Source organism: Thermobia domestica, chromosome 4 (assembly GCF_964235325.1).
Source record: "Thermobia domestica chromosome 4, izTheDome1.hap1.1, whole genome shotgun sequence".
NCBI classification, from domain to species: Eukaryota; Metazoa; Arthropoda; class Insecta; order Zygentoma; family Lepismatidae; genus Thermobia; species Thermobia domestica.
In genome coordinates, this window is record NC_137457.1 from 15,122,564 (window position 1) to 15,144,621 (window position 22,058).

At 37.1% G+C, this 22,058-nt stretch overlaps 1 protein-coding gene across 2 annotated transcripts in view; it reads right to left on the reverse strand.

The window, feature by feature from the left end:
- The window catches only part of LOC145683741 (uncharacterized), a 179,973-nt gene that overhangs the window by 62,009 nt on the left and 95,906 nt on the right, over positions 1-22,058 (reverse strand). For both annotated transcript variants that reach the window (XM_081755271.1, XM_081755272.1), the window contains exons 5-6: positions 11,873-12,019; positions 4,675-6,387 (exon numbers count right to left, since the gene is read on the reverse strand). In XM_081755271.1, the coding sequence (XP_081611397.1) occupies positions 4,675-6,387; positions 11,873-12,019 (1,860 nt within the window). The remainder of the gene's footprint in view (positions 1-4,674; positions 6,388-11,872; positions 12,020-22,058) is intronic.

A 22,058-nucleotide genomic window follows, 5' to 3' on the forward strand; every position in this document is an offset into this window, starting at 1 on the left:
TTTATTTACAACACTAGAAAATGAAGCATACTAAAAATATTGTTTGTTCTTTGTAAAGAAGAAATGTACATAGTTGACAGAAAAACAAAAAGGCTGTGTCACATAAAATTAATGTGAATATTTCAACAAATATGAAGTAAGCAGGGTCATTAATTTAGCGTATTCGTGAACAGTGTGAACAAGGCGAATGCAACTCAAGCAAATAAAGCCTTGTTGGTTTGCTTTTATCCTATTCAAAGTTTTAACTTGCAATATTTACAATCGTTACAAATCATGCAGCAATTGGCTCTTTGTGTATAAACAATATACTAAGGATTACTTGGTTCCTACAAAACTACATAATTCGGGACTCAATTTCTTCAGTTAAAATTTATCTTCTACTATTACTATTTTCTGAATCGAAACGTGAAGTACACTGTAACTTTGAAAACTCATATTGGTTTATTTATTTAGCTTACAGATTTGCTGTGATTTGCTCCATTTGCTGAGATTTGCTGCGGTTTTTGCTGTGATTTGCTGTGGTTTGCTGTGGTTTTGCTGTTATTTGCTGTGGTTTTGCTGTGATTTGCTATGGTTTTGCTGTGGTTTTGCTGTGATTTCCTGTGCATTTGCTGTGGTTTTGCTGTGATTTGCTATGTTTTTGCTGTGGTTTTGCTGTGATTTCCTGTGCATTTGCTGTGGTTTTGCTGTGATTTGCTGTGGTTTTGCTGTGATTTGCTGCATTTGCTATGGTTTTGCTGGCAGATCAATTTTTTTTTAAACTTATACCTAAAGATGTCTAATGTAGCTTATATTGACGATGCGGCACACATCAGATCTGAAGTCTCACTTGCTCTACAACGTCTTCAGGGAAGACCGGAAGATTTATCGTGTCTTGGCTAACATTAAGTTTCAATAAAATATTCATGCCACTGATAAATAGTAGGCCTATTGGGAGGACTTTTTATCATATTTTGTACTAAAATTTACGTTGTACAGTCGTTGCAGATTTGAATTCTTCAAACCAAACCACACAACTAGTACGCTAGGGACCAGTAGAGGCAGCCATCTTTGCTGCTACTGCTGCTAGCGCTTGCATTTGGATTTTGTTTCTTGCTTTACGATTTGTATTGTGTATGTCTATGACTTTTTGGCGGGGAAAGGGGGAGGGGAGTTGTTTTGTCGTAATGGTTTGCAATTTGGGAGACAGATTGCGCTTTCGTTTTGAACCTTTTTAGTATTAATCTTCTTCATTTTTAAGATCAAATTAACGTCTATGGCTCTTTTAAAGGTTAATAGAGAACACATTATTGAAACAGAACGTTTTTGGTTTGGTTTGAGCTGCATTGAAGGATACGCTTTTAGTTTTAAAGTTTGTTACTTTTTGTTTGTTTGTTTGTTTGTTTATTTATTTTTAAGAGAAGAGGGGATAGGGCGAAAGCTCTTTTGTTTTCATACATCTGCACCAGTCGTCACAAATTTGTTCTTAACAGTCTCTAGACTTCTTTATAAAGCCTATATATATATATATATATATATATATATATATATATATATATATATATAGGGTGTTTCAGATAAAATGTCCAGTGCTTGTAAATCCGAAACGGCTGAGAATAAAAACTGAGATAGGAAAACGCCATAGGGCAGATCACATGGTGTTGTTGTGGTAACCCTCAGGGCCCTCCTTCAAGGGGACCCAGTGGCCAACTTCAAATTTTCAAATGGGAATATGTATTGAATCATACCTCATTCAATAGTCCTTATAAAACGAAACAACTTTTGTGGGAAACAACTTTAGATTTGGGCCACCGTTTATTAAGTCCTGCAAAAAGTCCTGTATCACCTTGAGGTTGGCCCCTGGGCCCCCTTGAAGGAGGGCCCTGGGGGTCACCACAACAACACCATGTGATGTGCCCTGTGACATTTCCCTATCTCAGTTTTTGTTTCATGTTTTTATTCTCAGCCGTTTCGGATTTATAAGCACTGGATATACATAAAAATGTATTGACGTTTCCTTCCCTTGCCTTTGTAATATTATGAAGAAGTGAACAAAATATTGTAATACAGAAATAAGCAATATTGTATATTTTAATATAATTGCTGAATTTAGTGGTTCCTTTCGCGGATGATCTCAAAATTATACTCCAAAGTAAGTTCAATTGATGACTGCGTGAAACTTCAACGGGATGTAGAGAAACTTCAAATAAGGTGTTATAAGAATAAATTAGTCCTGAATGTATCCAAAAGTAAATCTGTATCTTTCACGAGGAAAGAAAATGCAATTAACTTTGCCTATACAATAAGGCCCTTCGCAGACTACGCAACTTCGTGTGTCGAAGACGCGCGACAGGCTGTGTCGTCGCGTCGTTGATATTCGATACACATGTCGCGGGAATGTAACACTTTTTTTTTTATCCAGAACAAGGGGATAATGCACTTTATATAGTTGGTATTCAATTACCGTAATACTAAACAATCAATTTGTTATATTCTTTAACGACAAAGTACAAGCACATCAATAAGGAGAACGTATGTAGACTGGAGTTGGCGAACCCCTTGAGCCGCGGACAAAATCCGGGGCCTAGTCAGTATATTGCTAAATCGTTTCTTACTACATATTACCTTCATGCCTTGAGACCTCTCCTTATAAACTTCACTATGGAGTCCCAGGAAGCATCAGCATTATCCATAAGTGCTTATAAAACATTATTTTTCATATTTTCGTACAGTATACATATTAAATACACAGAACATCTAAAAAAAAAAATAACGAAATGTTATTAAATTACATATTGGCCTGAGGGATTGCAGTTTGTGAATGTTTAAAATATATTTGAGAATATCTGGTCATTTATGTTATGTTTTAGTCTAATTTGAAATAGTAAAGTGAAATGATAAACAATGTAGTTTTATGTTACAATTTCCACCAAACAGTTCATTGGTTTGGTACTGAATTTTGGAAAATGTAAGAAAGAACAAAATGGTAACATCCAGCGTATGAATCCACCATGAATCCACTATGGAATGCACAACACACTTTTCCCCATGCTTTCGTATTTTCTTTTCAATTCTGTTTTTAGAGGAATCACTGCTGGAGTTCCATATACTAGGTTGTGCCTGAATTTCTGCAATGAAAGCGTCTGTATCAAAAGCTTCTATTGAATCATCTTTCAGAATAAGTATCTGGTTACTGAAAAGATAAATTGTCACGCTATCTCGCGACTTCGACAGACGAAGTCACGTAGTATGCAAAGGTCTTAGCTTGTCGCAGGAGACAGGTTCCCGCGACAAGCTTGCGACAGTGTCAAGCTTGTCGCGTAGTGTGTTTGAAGGTTTCGCGCCACATCCATTGTAACAAATGGGAACTCATTACCCCGCGACAAGCCTGCGACAGAAAAAAAAAATTGTTGCGCGTCTTCGAAGGCCCTAAGTGGCACTTCCTTGTCTACCCCAAATACTATCAAAGATCTAGGAGTTATATTTGATACGAAATTAACCTTTGCTCAACACATTGACGCAATAACGAGTAGTGCATCCATAAACCTAGGTTTAATTTATAGGATAGGACAGGATTTCTACAAGGAATCAGTATTTATAAGGTTACATTTTTCGTATGTGAGGTCAAAATTGGAATATTGTTGTACTGTTTGGGCACCAAATGTCATTAAATACTCTGATACAATAGACAATATAGCCTACAGTTTAAATTTTTAAAAATGCTTGCATACAAGAAGACCGGTTTCTACCCAAAGTATGTCCCCTGTGAAGACTTAGTAATGAATTTTAGTTTTGAAACATTAGAAAAAAGGAGATGGGTTTCTGGTTTGTTGTTCTTACATAAATTATTAACGGTAAAATTGATTATCCAAAATTTGTTTTTACGTGTCCCAAGAGGTAAGACTAGAACAGCAAACACTGGAACATTCAATTGTTGAAAAGCAAGAACTAACATATTTACGTAAGTTTTCTCTGTGGAGAATGTACTTCATGTAACGAAATGATTAGATTTCATGTAGTAGATGCATTTAGTATGTCCGAAAACAAATTCAAAACAATTGACAGACAATATCTTGTGCATAAATAAACGACGTATATTTGTGTATGTATAATAGTGTATGTTATTTAATTATGTACACGACACTATAAGTGGGCATTAAGCCTATTGTGTTGTGCTTCTGAAATAAATAAATAAATAGACAAACAAAAATATGAAAATATGCAAGATGTTTAAAATTTGAAATATGAGAAATCAGTACAGTATTTATTTGGTCTAAGACTTATTTATAAAACAGTAAATTCATTGTTGAACAGCATTGGTTGTACTTATCCTTTCCGCTATCCTGCGCTTGCCTGTACGCTTATATTTAGCACACATAATGTACACTATTCTAAAATATCAACATACAGGTACCAGTTTAGATTTGTATACAAATATAGAGTACTGTATATTGAAAAACCTTTACTTCGGCTTAGCCCCATTTAAGTTCAACCGAAGCACTATGATCGCATCAAATTTGGCTAAACGAACTTGTACTGTAATATTAATTTTATGTAATAGGAAGTATACAGACAATAAAAGTTCGAAGTAACTTAATTACATGTACAAAGTATATGCGATGTTCTAACTTTTGGGGATATTCATTGTATTATTGTTGCAAGCAATTCACTGATAATCTTTGAAAGTGTACTTACTTGACAAGCTCCGGGAACTCTGTCCTTGGTCCTCATTTCCTGCATCTTCATTATTGGGAACGTCGTCCATTGCGTCATTTTGATACGTTGGATAATCCTCTCCTTCGTATTCACTGAAATCATTGTCATAAGCTGCAGTTTGTGAAATTGCCTTTGCTAATCTTTTGGCTCGACTGTCAGCAGCACTCTTGCTCGTAGCGCGACTTTGAGCTCTAGATTGAGCCTTTGCATTAGCGCGGGATTGTGCTTTTGCTCGAGCATTGGCTTTTGCCTTGCTGACTGCTTTTGCTTTAGCACTCGAATAAGCTTTACTTTTAGCACTACTCTTAGCTCCTGCCTGAGCACGACTGTGAGCTTTGCTTACAGCTTGAGACTTGGCTTTAGCCAAACTTTTAGCCTTTGCTGCACTTTGTGCTTCTGCAGCAGCTTCAGCTTCACTGTCTGCTTCTGATTGGCTGTGAGCAATAGCTTCAGATTCACTTTCAGAGTCAGCTTCAGAATAACTAACGGCTTCTGCGTCAGCGTCACTTTCTGCTTCTGCATTTGCTTCACTTTCAGCAGACGATTCTGCAAGACTCTCAGCGTTAGCATCTGATTCTGTTGATGACGCTGCTAAGCTATTAGCTTCAGCCTCTGATTCTGCTTGGCTTTCTGTGCTTGCTGCAGCTAAGCTTTTTGCATCTGCTTCTGAGCGACTTAGAGCATTAGCTTTAGCACGTGCGCTACTTAGAGCTTTTGAGGAAGCACTACTTTTGGCATATGCCTTACTAAGAGCTTTTGATTCAGCTAAGCTTTGAGCTTTGGCTGAAGCACTACTTAATGCTTTACTTTTAGCAGCGCTATTAGCCTTAGCACGAGCATCTGCTAAACTCTTGGGTCTAGAAGACCCTTCGCTTACAGCTACAGATTGCGCTTTAGCTATCGAAGGCGATATACCTAAAGACTGTGGGGAGGCATGCCTTCCTTCTTGAGCCCTTGCTAAGTTTTGCGCTCTAGAGTTTGTTTGACGTTTCGCGTTTGATAAGGTCTGGTCTTCTGAGACGGCAAAACTGGAGGCTTTAGCACCTCCTATGCTCTGTGCTCGAGGTAATGATTTGCTTCCAGAATGACTTTGCGCTTTGTCGCCTGCATTACTCAAAGCTTCAGTGTTTGCACGACTTTGGTCACGAGATGAAGTTAATGGACGATTCTGAGTATTGTCAGCAGATTGACTGGATGGGCGGGCGTTCGCCAGACCCTGTGCTTCGGAAGATGATTTGCTTACGGCGTTAGCCCGCGCAATGCTCCCTCCTCTTCCACTGGCTAGACTCTGTGCCGTGGCTAAACTACCACTTCCCCGTTCTAATCCTTGATTTCCGGAAAAACCCTTACTTGCTTCTTCTGATTGGCTTACGGCTTTCGAAACAGCAATTGCGGGTGCGCCTCTGGAAGAACCTTGGTTTGCTGTTTTACCATAACCACCGTTCCTTGCATCAGATTCTGCAACGCTTTTCGCCGCAGCAATAGTTTGAGCTTTGGCAGCTGACCCAGGAGACTGACTCACAGCATTACTTACTGCCTTGGCAGCTGACCCGGGAGACTGACTCACAGCATTACTTACTGCCTTGGCAATAGCTAAAGACTTTGTATTGACTTCGTCACCACCTTCTCTTGTCACACCATTATTTAGAAGATTTCCCTTTTTCGTCTGGCCTGCAATAGTAAAATCTGTTTCTGAAAATATTAATTCACATTACTGATTAGCAACTGACACTTGAAAATTTCCAGTACATCTTTATGTGAATTCTTATTACATAAATAAAATTATATAAAGAACTGGAATTACATTCTACAATATTGTTATAGTTTAACGAACAAAGTCACGACATGAGACACATTGATCGATCTCTTTAAGCTAAACAAAATGATTTGGATGAGTAGCTAGTTTTCCAAAAAGTTGAAAAATACTAATTTTTGTAAACCTAAAAAAATCATGCTCCGGTAGCCATTACAGCCATTTAATTGGAAATGATACTGAAATAAAGAGTAAAGCTTTTAATTACGACACTAGTAAGACTATAGTATAGTTAATGAGATATATATTAGCAAGGTTAATTTGGTATATCACTAATTTTAATGAGATAGTATGTTTAATGAGATATATATATATAAATATAGTTTATGACATATATAAGTCTGGTTAGTGAGATATATCAGTATGGTTAGTGAAATATATCAGTATGGTTAATAAACTATATCAGTAAGGTTAATGAGATATGTCAGTATGGTTAATGAAATATAACAGTATGTTTAATAAAATATGTCAATATGGTTAATGAAATGTCAGTATGGTTAATGAGATATATAAGCGTGATTAATGAGTTATATCAGTATGGTTAATGAGATATGTCAGTATGGTTGATGAGATATATCAGTATAGTTAATGAAATATATCAGTATGGTTAATGAACTATATCAGTATGGTTAATGAGATATATCAGTATTGTTAATGAAATATATCAGTATGGTCAATGAGATATATCACTACGGTTAATGAGATATATCAGTATGGTTAATGCGATATATCAGTATGGTTAATGAAATATATCAGTATGGTTAATGAAGTATATCATAATCGTGAATGAGATATATCAGTATGGTTAATGAAATATATCATAATGGTGAATGAGATATATCAGTATGGTTAATGAGATATGTCAGTATGGTTAATGAGATATATCAGTATGGTTAATGAAATATATCAGCATGGTTAATGAAATATATCAGTATGGTTAATGAGATATAACTTAAATTATGATTAACTTGTGAACTTTAGTTCTTGCTAAATATTTTCCAAAGATAAGACATATTTCAATTAATAGGTCTCAAACTTAAATAACTGGCGTCATTCTCGAAAGAACTCAACAAAATTTAATTTTTATGGAGTTGAGAAGTATATCGTTTGTAGCCAAACCACAGGAACAGATTGGTTATTTATTTACGTAGACTACATCAACTCCTAATTAGCAGATTGTATCTTCTCTCCTAATACAAGTCGTATCTAATTGTAAAATGAAAACTGTAGCTTAACTTCGTAACACTAACATTGCAACACATATTATTAAACTCTTGTAGATTTTCGACGTCATATCAACGCCTTCATTTAAAGTAGTATTAAATTGTGTGTCGGATGAAAACATTGTTATAGTGCAGTTACTATAACATGTTTTAGAAATACATTTATTCAGAGATTCATTTCTTTTAATAAGATAAAGAAAACCTGCAGCTGAAACCAAGTAATATAAGATACATAGACATATAGAAGATGGGCATTCTTTGTCCACAGGCTAGTATAATCTGCACTTACACATTGACGATCAATACGATATTCACAGGTTGTTTATAGGAAGAGATAAAGATGATACTAGGTTCTTCCATACATTCTTTCTATTGCACTATGTCTATGCACTATCGTTATTCTCACATAACTAGGAACTATAGTACTGTCGCCGAGTCGGGAAGCTTGGGCTCTAAACCAATCATAGAAATATTTTGCTTGAGCTCCAACACATCGGAAAACTTCGGTACAATTCGTGGAGCCGCTTCCCGAGCGCACACTTGGGGAAACGTCAAACAGCTTAAATTCACCAACTATGTTGCCAAACTTTGAAGACATAGTAAACGAGTATATATTTTAAAAAAACATTTAAAAATTACCAATAATAACACTGCACAACAATAACTACTGTAACAACTAGTCTAAAATGGTAACAATAGCACAAATAGTAACAACGAAAACATAACGCAACAAAAAAGAATTAACAAAACGAAACTTGGCGCCAATCCAACACTGTACTCTCGGTAGATGTTTTCCGTGTAACGCGAGAGAAGACACTGACAAAATTTGATGGGTGGGGTTTGACGACCGGAACACACCCTCGCGTTCTATTGGGTGGTGAAATCGGTAGATCTAGGTCAAGCTTCATGACTTGGCGCGAAACTATAAATTTCAATGTTCTCAGTGAGGGGAAGAGTGATAAAATGTTTCTTGACTTGAGAGTGTAGCTTAAATCATGTAGCTATATCCAATTAATCGACCTTAGTAAATTAAATATAAAATGAATACTGTATGTATGGAACATGTAGAGGGGGACAAACAGAAGTAAGCAACCAATACCAACTAAACAAATCACCTCTCTGTGTTCTGTGCAAAATTTTGTGCACATACTAGTTCTCTCTGAAACCTTTATGCCTCTTGCAGATGGTGTGAATCAATTTTCCCAAAGTTGGGTTGAGAAAACTAACTTAAGTGTACACATATAACTAACTAACTCTATGGCTTATGGAACCCGGAGGTTCAATGCCGCGTTCACAAAAGCTCTCCACTGACTTCTATCCTTAGCTAACTGCATCCAGTTTCTACTTTGTATTCCTATCTTTGCGAGATCCATCTTAATATTGTCCTCCCATATGCGTCTAGATCTCCCTAATGGTCGTTTTCCGATTGGTCTTCCACTCAAAACTTTGAAAGCATTCCTATCTTCTTTCATTCTAGCTTCATGGCTTGCCCACTTAAGCCTCCTAGACTTGATGACCCTACAATGTTTGGTAAATCGTATAAATTATGCAGTTCTTCGATATGAAATTTCCGCTATTCATATCGGAAGTCCGCTATTCACCATTCCCGTCTCTCTTGGGCCCAAATATTTGTCTTAGGATCTTGTTCTCAACCTTCAGTGTACACATATAAATATTTTATTTAAGTTACATCTACAAAATAGCTAAAATTCCACAATAGACGCCAAAAGTGCTTTTACGTATTTTGGACAATTTAAAGTGGGAAAAATTACAATCTATTTTCTTTCAGTATGTAAAATTCGCAGAAAGTAGTTAAAAGTGACGGCCACAGTTTTCAGCATTCTTATAGTAATACTTTTTTAAAAAATAAAAAAAAACAGTGACCTTCTTAATTTAAATTTTCAAAACTGAATAATATTTAAGCTCAAGTGTTTTTCGACTGCCTCTATTTACTTTAAATTTTTTTTAGGGGTACGGGAATAGGGTAACATATATACATCTTTATTCATCAATTTTAGTTTTATAAAATAACTTCCTACTCCCAGCCATTAGAGGGTTACGCCCTCTCTTTGGCATGGAGTTCAAAGTATCACTATTGATTTCAAGGTAATGATATATGGGCAAAGTGCAGTAATCATGAACACATAGATTAGTAAATGCAAAATAAATCCATAGATTATTTCTGAAAAGAAATATATATATATATATATATATATATATATATATATATATATATATATATATATATATATATAATAGAAAAGTGCAGATATATGTTTGAGGTGCTAGGATACTAATAGGATTTATAGTACATAAGAAATATAATATAATAGAATAAAGAATAATGATTATGAAAATGAGGTGAAGTGCTTACACGTCACAAACAGAGTGTGATTAGTGAGACAGATGCAGGGTTAAATCTTCTGTCCCGGGGCGGCTCAGGACTAATGAACACATTGGGAAGCCCTTGTTAGTGATGAGGATATATGTGCTAAGATGGAAAGATATGAGGAAGATGATGATTTATGACGTATACTTCATATATTTCCCTATCAGCCGCAGAAAGTTGTTCATGTTTCACATATATAGATACGAAGATATTTAATGGGGAGTGCTTGTATCGGTATGCTGCGTCGGTAAGTGCGTCAGTGTGAAGTATATCCAAGAAAAGCGGATGGCCTGTTTGGATGCGGGAGGTTATGTACCTAAGGCGAAGTTGTGCGAGGTGCTCGGTGATCTTTGGAAAGTCTATGTATTCATACGCGAGCCACGTCGGATATGGAAGTTTAATTCGATGTGCCAGTCGAATAGCATGGCGTTCCAGGATGCTAAGCTTTTCATAGAAAGAAACGGAAGCATTGCACCAAGCGGTATGCCCAAAGGTAAGGATCGGACGAAGGAATGCTTTGTAAGTATGAAGCAAAATATCGGCTTTTAGTCCCCAAGTTGTTCCGGTGAGGCGTCGCAAAAGATTTAATCTAAGATTAGCTTTGCCCGTTAGTTTTTTCAAGTGAGCATTCCAGCTGAGCTTTGAATCGAAAACCACGCCTAGCTAGGTAGCAGTGGTGGAAGGGTGTACAGGGTACCCATCAACACTTAGGCGCAAGAGAGTTGGGTTTCTATGGACTTTGGAACGACATTTAGGCGGTAGAAATACTAGAGCTGCGTTTTCTCGGAGTTGATCATTAAGTGCCATTTCTTACACCACTTGACGAAATTATCGAGTGTTGCTTGTAAAGCAATGTTAAGCTGGTGCATAGTTTTGCCGAGTGCAAGAAAAGCTGTATCATCAGCATATTGAAAAATAAAGACGTTGCGTGGTACAGAAGGGATATCGGGCGCATAAAGGATATATAATAAAGGGCTGAGAGCTGATCCTTGTGGTACACCTGTTAGAGGAAAAATCGGCCAAGAGAGGGCTGTACCAACTGTAACATATGCAATGCGATTTGAAATGAAAGAATATATTAACCTAAGATAGCACACGGGAAGTTTGAACGACTGCAATTTTTTAATGAGGCCATAATGCCAAACCTTATCGAACGCCTTCTCTAAATCCATGAGAATAAGACATGATGGTAAAGCTTTGTTATATTGGTTAGTAATTATAGTACTGAGACGAAGTAGCTGGTGATTTAAAGAAAATCCAGGGCGAAAGCCCGCCTGATGGATAGGTAACAGAGAAGTTGTGTCAAGATACTTATGGAGTCGACAAACAATAATTTTTTCCAGTAGCTTACTGAACTTTAAATTTTCAGGCCAATAACTCTTTAAGACAACTATGTAAGCAAGCAACAAAGAGAAGTGCTGTTGAAAAATATTCCAGAATTAACACGCACAAAAATTTGCACAGGACAGGGAGGTGAGTTTATAATTTATTTATGTGACATTAATATCAAGTAAGTTAATCTCTTCTCATAAGTATATGATGCTATTAAAATTATTTCAAAGGCCAAAATCTATATTTTTGTAATTAAATATTTGAGACCGATCGCATTTAATTTGAACTGAGCGATTTGGTGGGAAAGGTCTTTCTCTGTAAAACTGGTGCCGCAACTCAGTCTCTCTGGCTTCTCTTGAATTTAATCTGGGCACATAACATAGAATTAATAATGAATGGTGGTAATAGCATAAATCTTGCCTTGACTGTTAATAAGTGTTGAAGAGTCTTCTTCACTGCCGTACCCTCCAGAGAACCCATCTCTTTCTCTTTCTGAAGAAATTTGAACCTGCTTTCTTGGGAATATGTTATCTCTTCCGTTTTGGAAACCACTTTCTGTAGTTGGAGCTGGAAAAGAAATAATTTAGTTAGAAAATAACCAAAAAAAATATATATTTGCTTCGGAAATTGCCTCCATCAGTAAGGTATAGACCAATCTGGGTGCACAAATGCTTCCTTTCGTAGTTATAGGCTACCGAAAACATGAAAAAATGAATTTTAAAGGTCCATAGGTCCAAAACTATAGGACCTACCGTACTCAGGTCAAGACTTCACTTAGAAACTAATATGTGCCCTATCCAAATATCCATGTTTCAGAATTCTGCTATACTTCCGCAACAAGTTTTATAAAGATAGTCGGTGAGTACTTGAAATTATATGCCCGTAGCCAAACTCCCTCTATAAAAATTGTTGCCTGTCTATCGCAGGATTCTGAAACGTATTTGTGGAAAGGGCACATATTAGTTCCTAAGTGAAGTCTTGACCTGACTACGGGAGATCCCACAGCTTTGGAGCTATGAATCTTTAAAGTTCATGTTTTTTCATGTTTTCGGCAGTCTATAACTCCGAAAGGAAGCATTTGTGCACCCAGGTTCGTCTATACTTTTTATCTTATCTTGGTGTCAGGAATCACCTCCCAAAAGTTGTCGGTGTTGTTTCGAAACACCTTGTATAAGTGTATGATCATCATTAACCCTAAATGTAGGATGGATTTATACACTACATCAGTCATCTGGACGATGTAAAAATTCGATATAATTATTTCGAATAGATAGACGAACTAATGTAATTATATTATATAAATTGGTCATTAATATATAAAACTCAAAATTAATTTAAGTTGTTTGTTATCTAGAAAGATCCTCTTCTGCCTATAATGCTATTAAAGATTCTCTTCTAGAAAACAGAAGTAACGGATGTCACAAAGTATTAATTTCAATATACTGTATCTGTATTAATAAAATCTTAACATGGTTTCTATTGAAAAATTACAACTATTAACTAGGTAATTATTTTAATCTCAATTATATTGTTGCATCTTATTTTCGTATCTTGTATTTTAAAAATCCCTTATAAACGAAGTCCAATATGTACCAAAGTATTCATTGCTGAAAATGATTAAGTATCATGGCTATTAGAAGTTATAAAGATTTTTATCAGATTCAGTTTAGAATGTGAGTTGAATATTGTGGTTCAAATGACTACGGAAATGTATTTAACATACGAAATATTTATGTATCTTAGAATTTTAAATATCCGTAGATTTCTTTTAAGATAAAGTTAACACTAATTTGATTTATTCTTGAGGATTAGTATCATTTTCTAACTTGTACATGCTTAGAGTATTTAATATTCATTTGATTTAAGTTTAGCGTCCCTTTTAGCAGCGAGGCTATATGAGACGTGGGCCTACTGATTAACGTGGAATCCGAACTACATGAGCTCCCGCCGGGATATTTAATATTCAGTCAACACTATAAAAAAAAAAAAAAAGTGGACATATTTAAGGTTCTGCAATGTATCTTTATGCGTCTTTTCCTTACTATTACAACGTAACAGGGGACGTTCGAAACCGATTTATTAAGACCCTGGTATGCAGTGTGGCGTTTGAGAAAAGCTGAAATATCCAAGCTGGAAGCATTTGAAATGTAGTGTTGGCGCAGAATGCTGCGCTGTCATGGACCGAAAGAAAAGGGAATGAAGACGCACTAAAGGAAGCTAATGAAGGACGACAGATCATTGAAGATAATAGGAAAAAGAAGAAACAGCATGCTTCGCCATTTTATTCGGTACTCCGATTGGATCACCGTGTTGATAGAAGGAAAGGCAGAAGGGAAAGAAGGAAGAGGAAGACCTAGGATAGAATATCTAGATGCCGTTACGAAGAAGAGACCTTATCAAAATATAAAACAGCTCTCCCAAGAAGACAAAAAATTTAAAATTTCCATGTTGTCCACCAACCTATAGTTGAGGATAGAAAGAAAGGACAGTAGTCCTAGAATTTAAGGTGGAATACAAATCACATAATGCTTTCAAATGCTCTCGCGTCAAACCGAACCCGGGACTCTGTGCAGCGAAGGCGCGCGATACCTAGACTAAATCAGCGGGAAGAGTCTTCGTAATATACATTTGTATTTGCTTTAATGTAATTGATAGCCATTCAATGATGCCAATACTTGAAATGCTTCTTGAAAATAGAGACTTCAATTAATAATTTCTAGTACTATTACTTTTCTACAATATTTGTGACAGACATAATTCAACAGTTGTACAGTCACTGACAAAAAGTTCATTTCGTTTGATGAAATTAGTTTCGTAAATAACTTCAGAATGGAAAGACAATTTAAGTACAGTTTTCAGTAAATTAAAAACAATGAAGTTTTCTGTACGATTCAGCCATATTACCATTATTCGCAAAATAAATTTTACCAAACGGAAAAAAATTTTTCTTGCTGACTGTACAAACATATTACAAAGATTTTGGTTGATTTTTTTTACATTAATTAATAAAAGTATCTGGTCTGGTTTATGTAGGAATGATCAGTAGCAAAAGTATCTTGTGTGTCTTCGCGGAACAACAGTTTGAAATGACATATAAAGGAGTTAGTAATCAGAGCCGTGCCGTAGGGAGGCGGGCAAGCGGGTCGAGGTCCCCGGGCGCCGAAGTAAGAGGGGCGAAAAATTCAGGAGAAAAAGATACGAAAAATTGTTTGGAATATATGTATGGGGGCGAAGTCGTATACTCTCGCCCCGGGCGCTGATTTTCCACCGCACGGCCCTGTTGGTAATTATGGTTGTATGAATTTGTGAAAATATCATAGTAAGTAGAATACTGTACTCAAGAATTGCTAGATAAATTGAGAAAACTACACAGGAACTTTCTTCTTATCTTTATGGATAATAATGAACTAAGTAATTGGCAATGATAATCACCATAACGTGGCTGCTATGATTAATTATAATAAGAATATATTTACTGATCCGTCAAAGATTACGTATATTTGGTCCATTTCCGTTTTTATTACAGACATATATTTTGTTATTTCTTGAAGAATATGCAAATTAGCTTGAACGTACTGTTGCATGTAGATCATATTATTTTAAAAGTTTATTTCCTTTGCGTAGGAAATGAAGAACATCGAATAGCAACCTTCCTATTATAAAATATTATCTAACTGTTTCCCTATATTTTTAGTATGTAATGTTTGACGCTTTGATAAACTTCAAAACACTACAAGTGCGACGTAAATTTGATTAAGCTGTTTTCATCTTAGCTACATGATCACACCGAAATATAGATTTGACAACGTAATTTTACTCGTATTCTTGCCCAGTTGGAGTGTCCACCGTAGCTTGAGGAAGCTGGCCGATATCTCAAAACATACCTCGGAAGAAGTATGCAAGCAAAGGAGAAGTACCTACGCAACGAAACTTCAATATTTTTCAGAGTTCCTGACAATTTGTTGTAAGATTAACACCTTATTTTTCTGCCTAAGTTTGCTGTAAGTTGTTTGTTTATGATTACTGAACATATCAACTAGTTATGTTATATTAATTTAACAATTGGTTGTTAACTGTTGTATTTTATAAAGTGTGTGTTTACGTCAAGTATTGCCCATAGCTCTTCCGGAAGGAGAGAGTTGCGTCCCAATTCCAAATGGGCTAATTCTATGTATGATTAGATCCGTTAATGGACATGATACCTCTGCCATAACATGAGTTAGGCAGGGTCAGAACTCGAACCCCCTTTTGAATTCAGGAAGCTTCACGATTGAGTTGAACTCGGCCGGTTTGTGATCAAATCGTGACGATGTTGGGAGTAATATCATAGAATTATACACTAACAACCATAACCATAAAGCCATGTTGACAGCTTTCCGCACACTCATGTTCCAGTAAGAACGACCTCATAAATCACGGGAACGACAGATGGCCAATTTTTATAACATTCCGACAGACACAACCATGCCTAGTCCAGAGCCACAATAAACTTTCATCTGTCGACTGGAAGATGGTGTTCGTACCTGATCCTGATATGTGATATGTGAGGAACGGAGCATATGAGTTTAAGACTTATGCTTCTTTCCCAGATAAAAATTTTGAGCAATTACCCGCCGCGGAATATCCTACTTCTCTTACTATTGTTCTTTGAGATACTAAATTCTTACGTCGCAATAAGAAACTACTTTTTGCACCACGTAGGAGTACAACAGAGCCTCCGATATCTAATCCCCAATATTGGAGGACACAAGAACAGTAGAGTACCCGTTTTGTTGAGATTGAACATAACATTGATGCATTTTTTGACATGCTGACAACCTTTTACCATACACCTTTTATTCAAGCAGCTATTTCAATAGCAAATGACGGTAACGGAACAAATGTAGTCCTCCCAAATGTCCATAATTTGCGAAGCTATATGATCACGTATTAACACAATAACCGTTCTCTCTCAAGTCAGCACACAGCACTTTCGAACTACCTGAAATAACTCCTGGGGCGTGTTTATGTGTACTGCTACGTAGAGATTGAATGCGTTACCATGAACCACAAACGATGTTCTCCATTCACTAGAAGAGTTTCCTCCATTAGTTGAAGTAATAGGAGGATTGACTTGAGCCAATAGTGCAATACGTGTACCTCACTACGCCTCTTCGGAAGAATGCTAGCGACCACACTAGAAATGATGAGATTTCTTGTGGATATTGATAGTAGTCTTCTGCAAACCAGGCATAGTGTAGTTATTTACTCCATCCTCGGAAGTGTGGCGGTGGGATAACAATGTATAGGGTACTCCACACAATAAAGCCTGAGTTCAACCAATGAGAGGTGTTATGAGTTCACTTACGTCAAAATCTAACCGATAGGAAGATAGTGGTCTTCCACAAATTAATCGTATCTTGATTATCCACTCTATCGTCGGACGGGTGGCGGTAGGATTGTAAGGCATCAGGTAACCACAGTAGTAAAGACTAGAGTCAACTCAGGGTGCCAACCATCCTTCTCATCTTAAACTCTAACTGGTAATGGGAAATAGTCCTCCACGAATCAAGTGTATACTGATTATTCTATACTTGGATGAGTGGCGGTGGGGTAATTAGGTGTCAGGTACCCACCGTAGTAATGTCTAAGTAACAAAGAAGTTCTTTGAATTGCTCATAATTTGAAATTCTAACTGATACACAATAGTCTACCACGAATTGACGTATCTCGATTATAAACTCTACCCTCGGATGATTGACGGTAAGTTGTAAGGCATAAGGTACCCACCGTAGTCATAAGTAGAGACCATGGTGTTTACCATATTTATCACCTCAAACCCTAACTAGTAAAGGAAAATAGTACTCCACCAATCAAGCGTACCCTGATTATTCTATACTTGGATGGGTGGCGATGGGGTCATCAGGTATAAGTTATTCACCGTAGTAATGCCTAGGCCAGGGAGGGAAGGTCTTTGAATTACTCGTAATTTGCAACTCCAACTGGTAGGAGAAAATAATTTTCAACGAGTCAGGCACATCATGATTATTTCCCATATCCTCGGATTAATGGCAATGGATTCATCAAGCAATAAGGTGCCCATCATAATATATTCTGCAATCAACCCAGGGAAGATGCTCTGATTGTCTTTACCATATTTAAATTTATCTAGCAAGAAGACAATAGTCTTCCAGCAATGATGTATATCCTGGTATACACTCTATCCTCGGATAGGTGGAGGTAGGCTGTAAGGCATAAGGTACCCATCGTAGTAATAACTAGAGTCAACCCAGAGTGTTTACCATGCTTATCATCTCAAACCCTAACTGATAAGGGAAAATAGTCCTCCACAAATCAAGCGTATCCTGATTACCTTATACTTAGATGGGTGACGATAGGGTCATTAGGTGTAAAGTACCCACCATAGTAATACAGATGGTGATCAGAAAAATGGAAACACCTGTAGTTGGCAACACATCAGATGCATGGGTTGGCAGTGGTGTCGTGGCGCCCGCAGCGCTGGACCGCTGGTGGTGGGTGTTAGGTCGGTCTCCATACTACGTCAGGCGCAGTGAAACAGCAGTGTCCAGTGGCTGCAGCAGACGGAGATAGTGTAAAATGGGAGACCTCTCAGATTTTCAAAGAGGGCAAATTGTTGGTGCGCGGTTATGTGGAGTGAGTGTGACGACAGTGGCTACTATGTTAGGTGTGTCGCGTGGGACAGTGTCGAAGGTGATGACGGCCTACACAACACACGGGAAAACCACATCGAGGAAGCGGAACAGTGGGCGGAAGAAAATCATGAGTGACAGATCACGCCGGGTATTAAAGCGCATTGTCACGCAGAACCGTCGTGCCACTGTGGAGCAAGTGACGGAGGAACTCAATCAGCACCTCCCCCACCCTGTTTTGACAATCACAGTCCGCCGCGAATTACATGACATGAACTTACGGGGTCGTGTTGGACGGGCCAAACCGCTCATCAGGGACCATAACGCTTTCGCACGCCGCAAATGGTGCCGCGACCATGCAACTTGGACCGTTGAAGACTGGAAACGTGTGATATGGTCGGATGAGTCATCCTTCACCCTATTCCCAACCACGGACCGTGTTTATGTGTGGAGAACGCCCAAAGAAGCTTATGATCTGCAGTGTCTCCGCCCAACTGTGAAACATGGTGGCGGCTCGGTGATGCTGTAGGCCGCCATATCATGGTTTTCATTGGGTCCTGTGGTCACACTTAGCGGACGAATCACTGCCAACGATTATGTCGCAATTTTAGGAGACCACTTGCATCCTATGGTCCGGATGTTGTTCCTGAACAATGACGCTATCTTCCAGGATGATAATGCACCCATTCACACAGCTGGTGTTGTTGCAGCGTGGTTTGAGGAACATCGGGATGAAGTTCAACACCTCCCCTGACCCGCCCAATCCCCAGATCTCAACATAATTGAACATCTGTGGTCCGTCTTGGAAACACGACTCCGGTGACGATATCCACCTCCATCCTCTCTCACAGAACTGGCCGATGCCCTGCACGAGGAATGGTGTAAAATTCCACTTGCTACCATTCACGACCTCTATCTCACGTCACATCAAGGCTGCTCTGAAGGCGAAAGGTGGCCCGACACCATATTAATCTGGTAAGTTGCAATTTCGTTCAGGTGTTTCCATTTTTCTGATCACCATCTGTACCTAGTCAACACAGGAGAGGTTCTTTGAATTACTCATAATTTGAAACTCTAATTACTAGGATGACAATTATCTTCAGAGAAACAGGCGTATTCTGGTTTCAACTCCATCCTCGGATAGGTGGCAGTGAGGTTATAAGGCATAAGGTACTCATCATACGTAGTATATTTTATGATGGACCCAGATAAATTTTCTTTGAGCGTCTTTATCATATATAAATCCATCTAACAGAAGGAGAATAGTCTTCCAGCAGTGGTGTATATCCTGGTATACACTATACTCGGATAGTTGGAGGTAGGTTCAAAAGTTATGAGGTATTAAATGTAGTAAAACCTGGCGTGACTGTAGCAGTTCACATAATTCCTTGGTTAACTACAACTTCCCACACCAAAATTCCAGTAATTTCTGCAGTGTGTAGTATGCCATGAGGAAACTATATCGTGATAATTTCATCACTGCATTTCATGGGTCCATTTGCTATTTAAGTCAAAGTATTGTGTAATCCGTAAGTGAGAGGCTGTTGAAAGTATGATTTTAAAAGCAGAGACACAGCTAGGACAAAATGAATAAATTTTTAGTGGAAGTTGAGTTTCATGATCTTAAAACCAGGGACATGAGGTGAGCACTCAAACCACTCATATATTTCCGTTTTCTTCTGCAGTAGCTCAGTGGTAGATCCCTCATTTCTGGTCGGTGAGGTCTCTTGTTCGATTCCAGCTCGCACAAGAGAGCTTTTTAGTGGAAAAACGTCCTGTGCGTGGATTTTCCTCGAGATTCTGTCTTTTTTTCCGACAACATTCATTCTATCCTCCTGTTCATTATCATCATCACCGTCTTGTTTAAGCTTTGAAACACAGTCGTGTTAAAATTTAAGAAAATTCTTCTCTAAAATTGAAAGTTTATTTATCATAATATCTAATGTCCAAAGTTGATCTGATTAATAAAATGTATTATTTCTAAAAAAGTTGAAGGTGATTGTACAGCTAGAAATGAAAATTTATAAAAAACTCAGGAAAAATATATTGTTTGCAAATCTTGTATTTACATCAATAGTATAAAAAAGGCATACAAAGTATAATTTATTTCATTGAAATGGGTACCCAATCAAAGAAAAGTATAGAAATAAACAGGATCCTGTCAGCAGGTAGTGAACTTCATACAGAGGAAATGTTCTAGTCAACTAGTCTGAGTATATCTCTTCATAGGTTATTTCTTCATAATGGCTAAGTTTCTCCGAGGGCTTAGGCACTAAAAGAGAGGCAGAACCCCCTAGCAGTAAGACGGGGATCCGTTTGATACCTACAGGTATTGGAAAGAAAAGCTTGAAAACATTAAAAATAAACTAATATTCAGAAATTATTAGTAGAAAGAAAATGTTACATAGTTTGCATGCAATTGGTTAATAATTGTATATTTTACATCATATTAGAAAAAGATAATTATTTTCAAGGTCAACTTACAGTTTGTGGAGCAATTTTTAAGCCTTTTAATCTATATTATAAAATTGAAAGACAATATGTTTGTGACTCTTAATCTCTTAAACAACCGGACCGATCTCGATCAAATTTTCAATATTATCAGATTCGGACTTGACATGGATTTTGTTATTTCACTTTGACGGTAGAACTTAAGGGGTTAGCGGAGGAGGAGGAGATATACAAAAATCAATGCGGTATATAAAAACGAAAGTGACTATGTTTGTGATTTAATAACTCTTGAACCACCTGACTAACTCTCGACCAAATTTTGAATATAGCTAAGGTTCGGACCTGGGATGCTTTTAATCATTTCACTTTGACGACGCAAAGTGGGGGAGAGGGAAGGAGGAGTTATATTTAAAAAAACTGAAAATGTAAGTTGATGTATTTGTGACTTAATAACTCGTGAATCATTCGATCGATCTTGATGAAATTTTCAACATAGATTAGATTCGGGCCTGAAATCCTTTTCTCATTTCACTTTGACGATGCAACTTAGGGATGTAATGGAAATATATTTTAAAATTATCAAAAATGACCAATATCAAGGGTGGATAACTTAACGAAATGTGCAATATTTACAGTTCGTTATCTGTTACGGTTACTATTTTGTAACCCATTTCTGCACCTAGTTAATAACGTTATTAGTCAGTGTAACTTTTAAAATAGTACGCTTTGAATTACGTTACAATGAGTAACGTTACTCACCGGAACATTCTGCATTTTGGTATTGTACTTACAGTCACCAAGGGATTAGCGTTACTCCAAATACCCACCTATGTCGTACCTGCTTGAGATTGTTAAGATAAAACTGGTTCCAAGAAATACCAGTTTTCTCTCGAACCCAAGGTATTTTGTGCCTTGATTTTAGTCCAATATTAGTGTCGAATTCATAGTTTTAGGGGTCTCTGAGATGAACAGTGATACTTTGGATGTCGTTTAAATCGAAATTCTGCCCTGCAACTTAAGGGAGGCAAAGAGAGATAAAAAATATCGAAAATGACCGATATTAGTGCCGAATCTGTAGATGAACAGTCACATTTCTGATTCCGTTTAAATCCATATTCAGTCCACAATAGTAATATTTTTTTATTTATATAGATTAGTTATTATTTTCTGATTTTTAAATTATATTTTCTTTGTATCTACCGATTTAAGATCACTTTAGTAATAATAAAAGATGACTGACTAATGGAAAATATTAATATTTTTTCTTATTTTATCCTAGAGAAGCAGGTAATTGAGTAGACAAATCAGAAATAATGAGAAATGTCATTGTTAATATTGGACGAAAGAATATTACAGAATAGTTATAAAAGCGGTACACTGAGTAGGTGATAGATGTGCTACTTTGCTGAATCGTGCATTATTTAAATAAAAACTCATCACCTATACTTACCTCATTATGGTTGATTCTTCTTAACTCCGGGAGCTCCTCCATGGCTAAACTATTA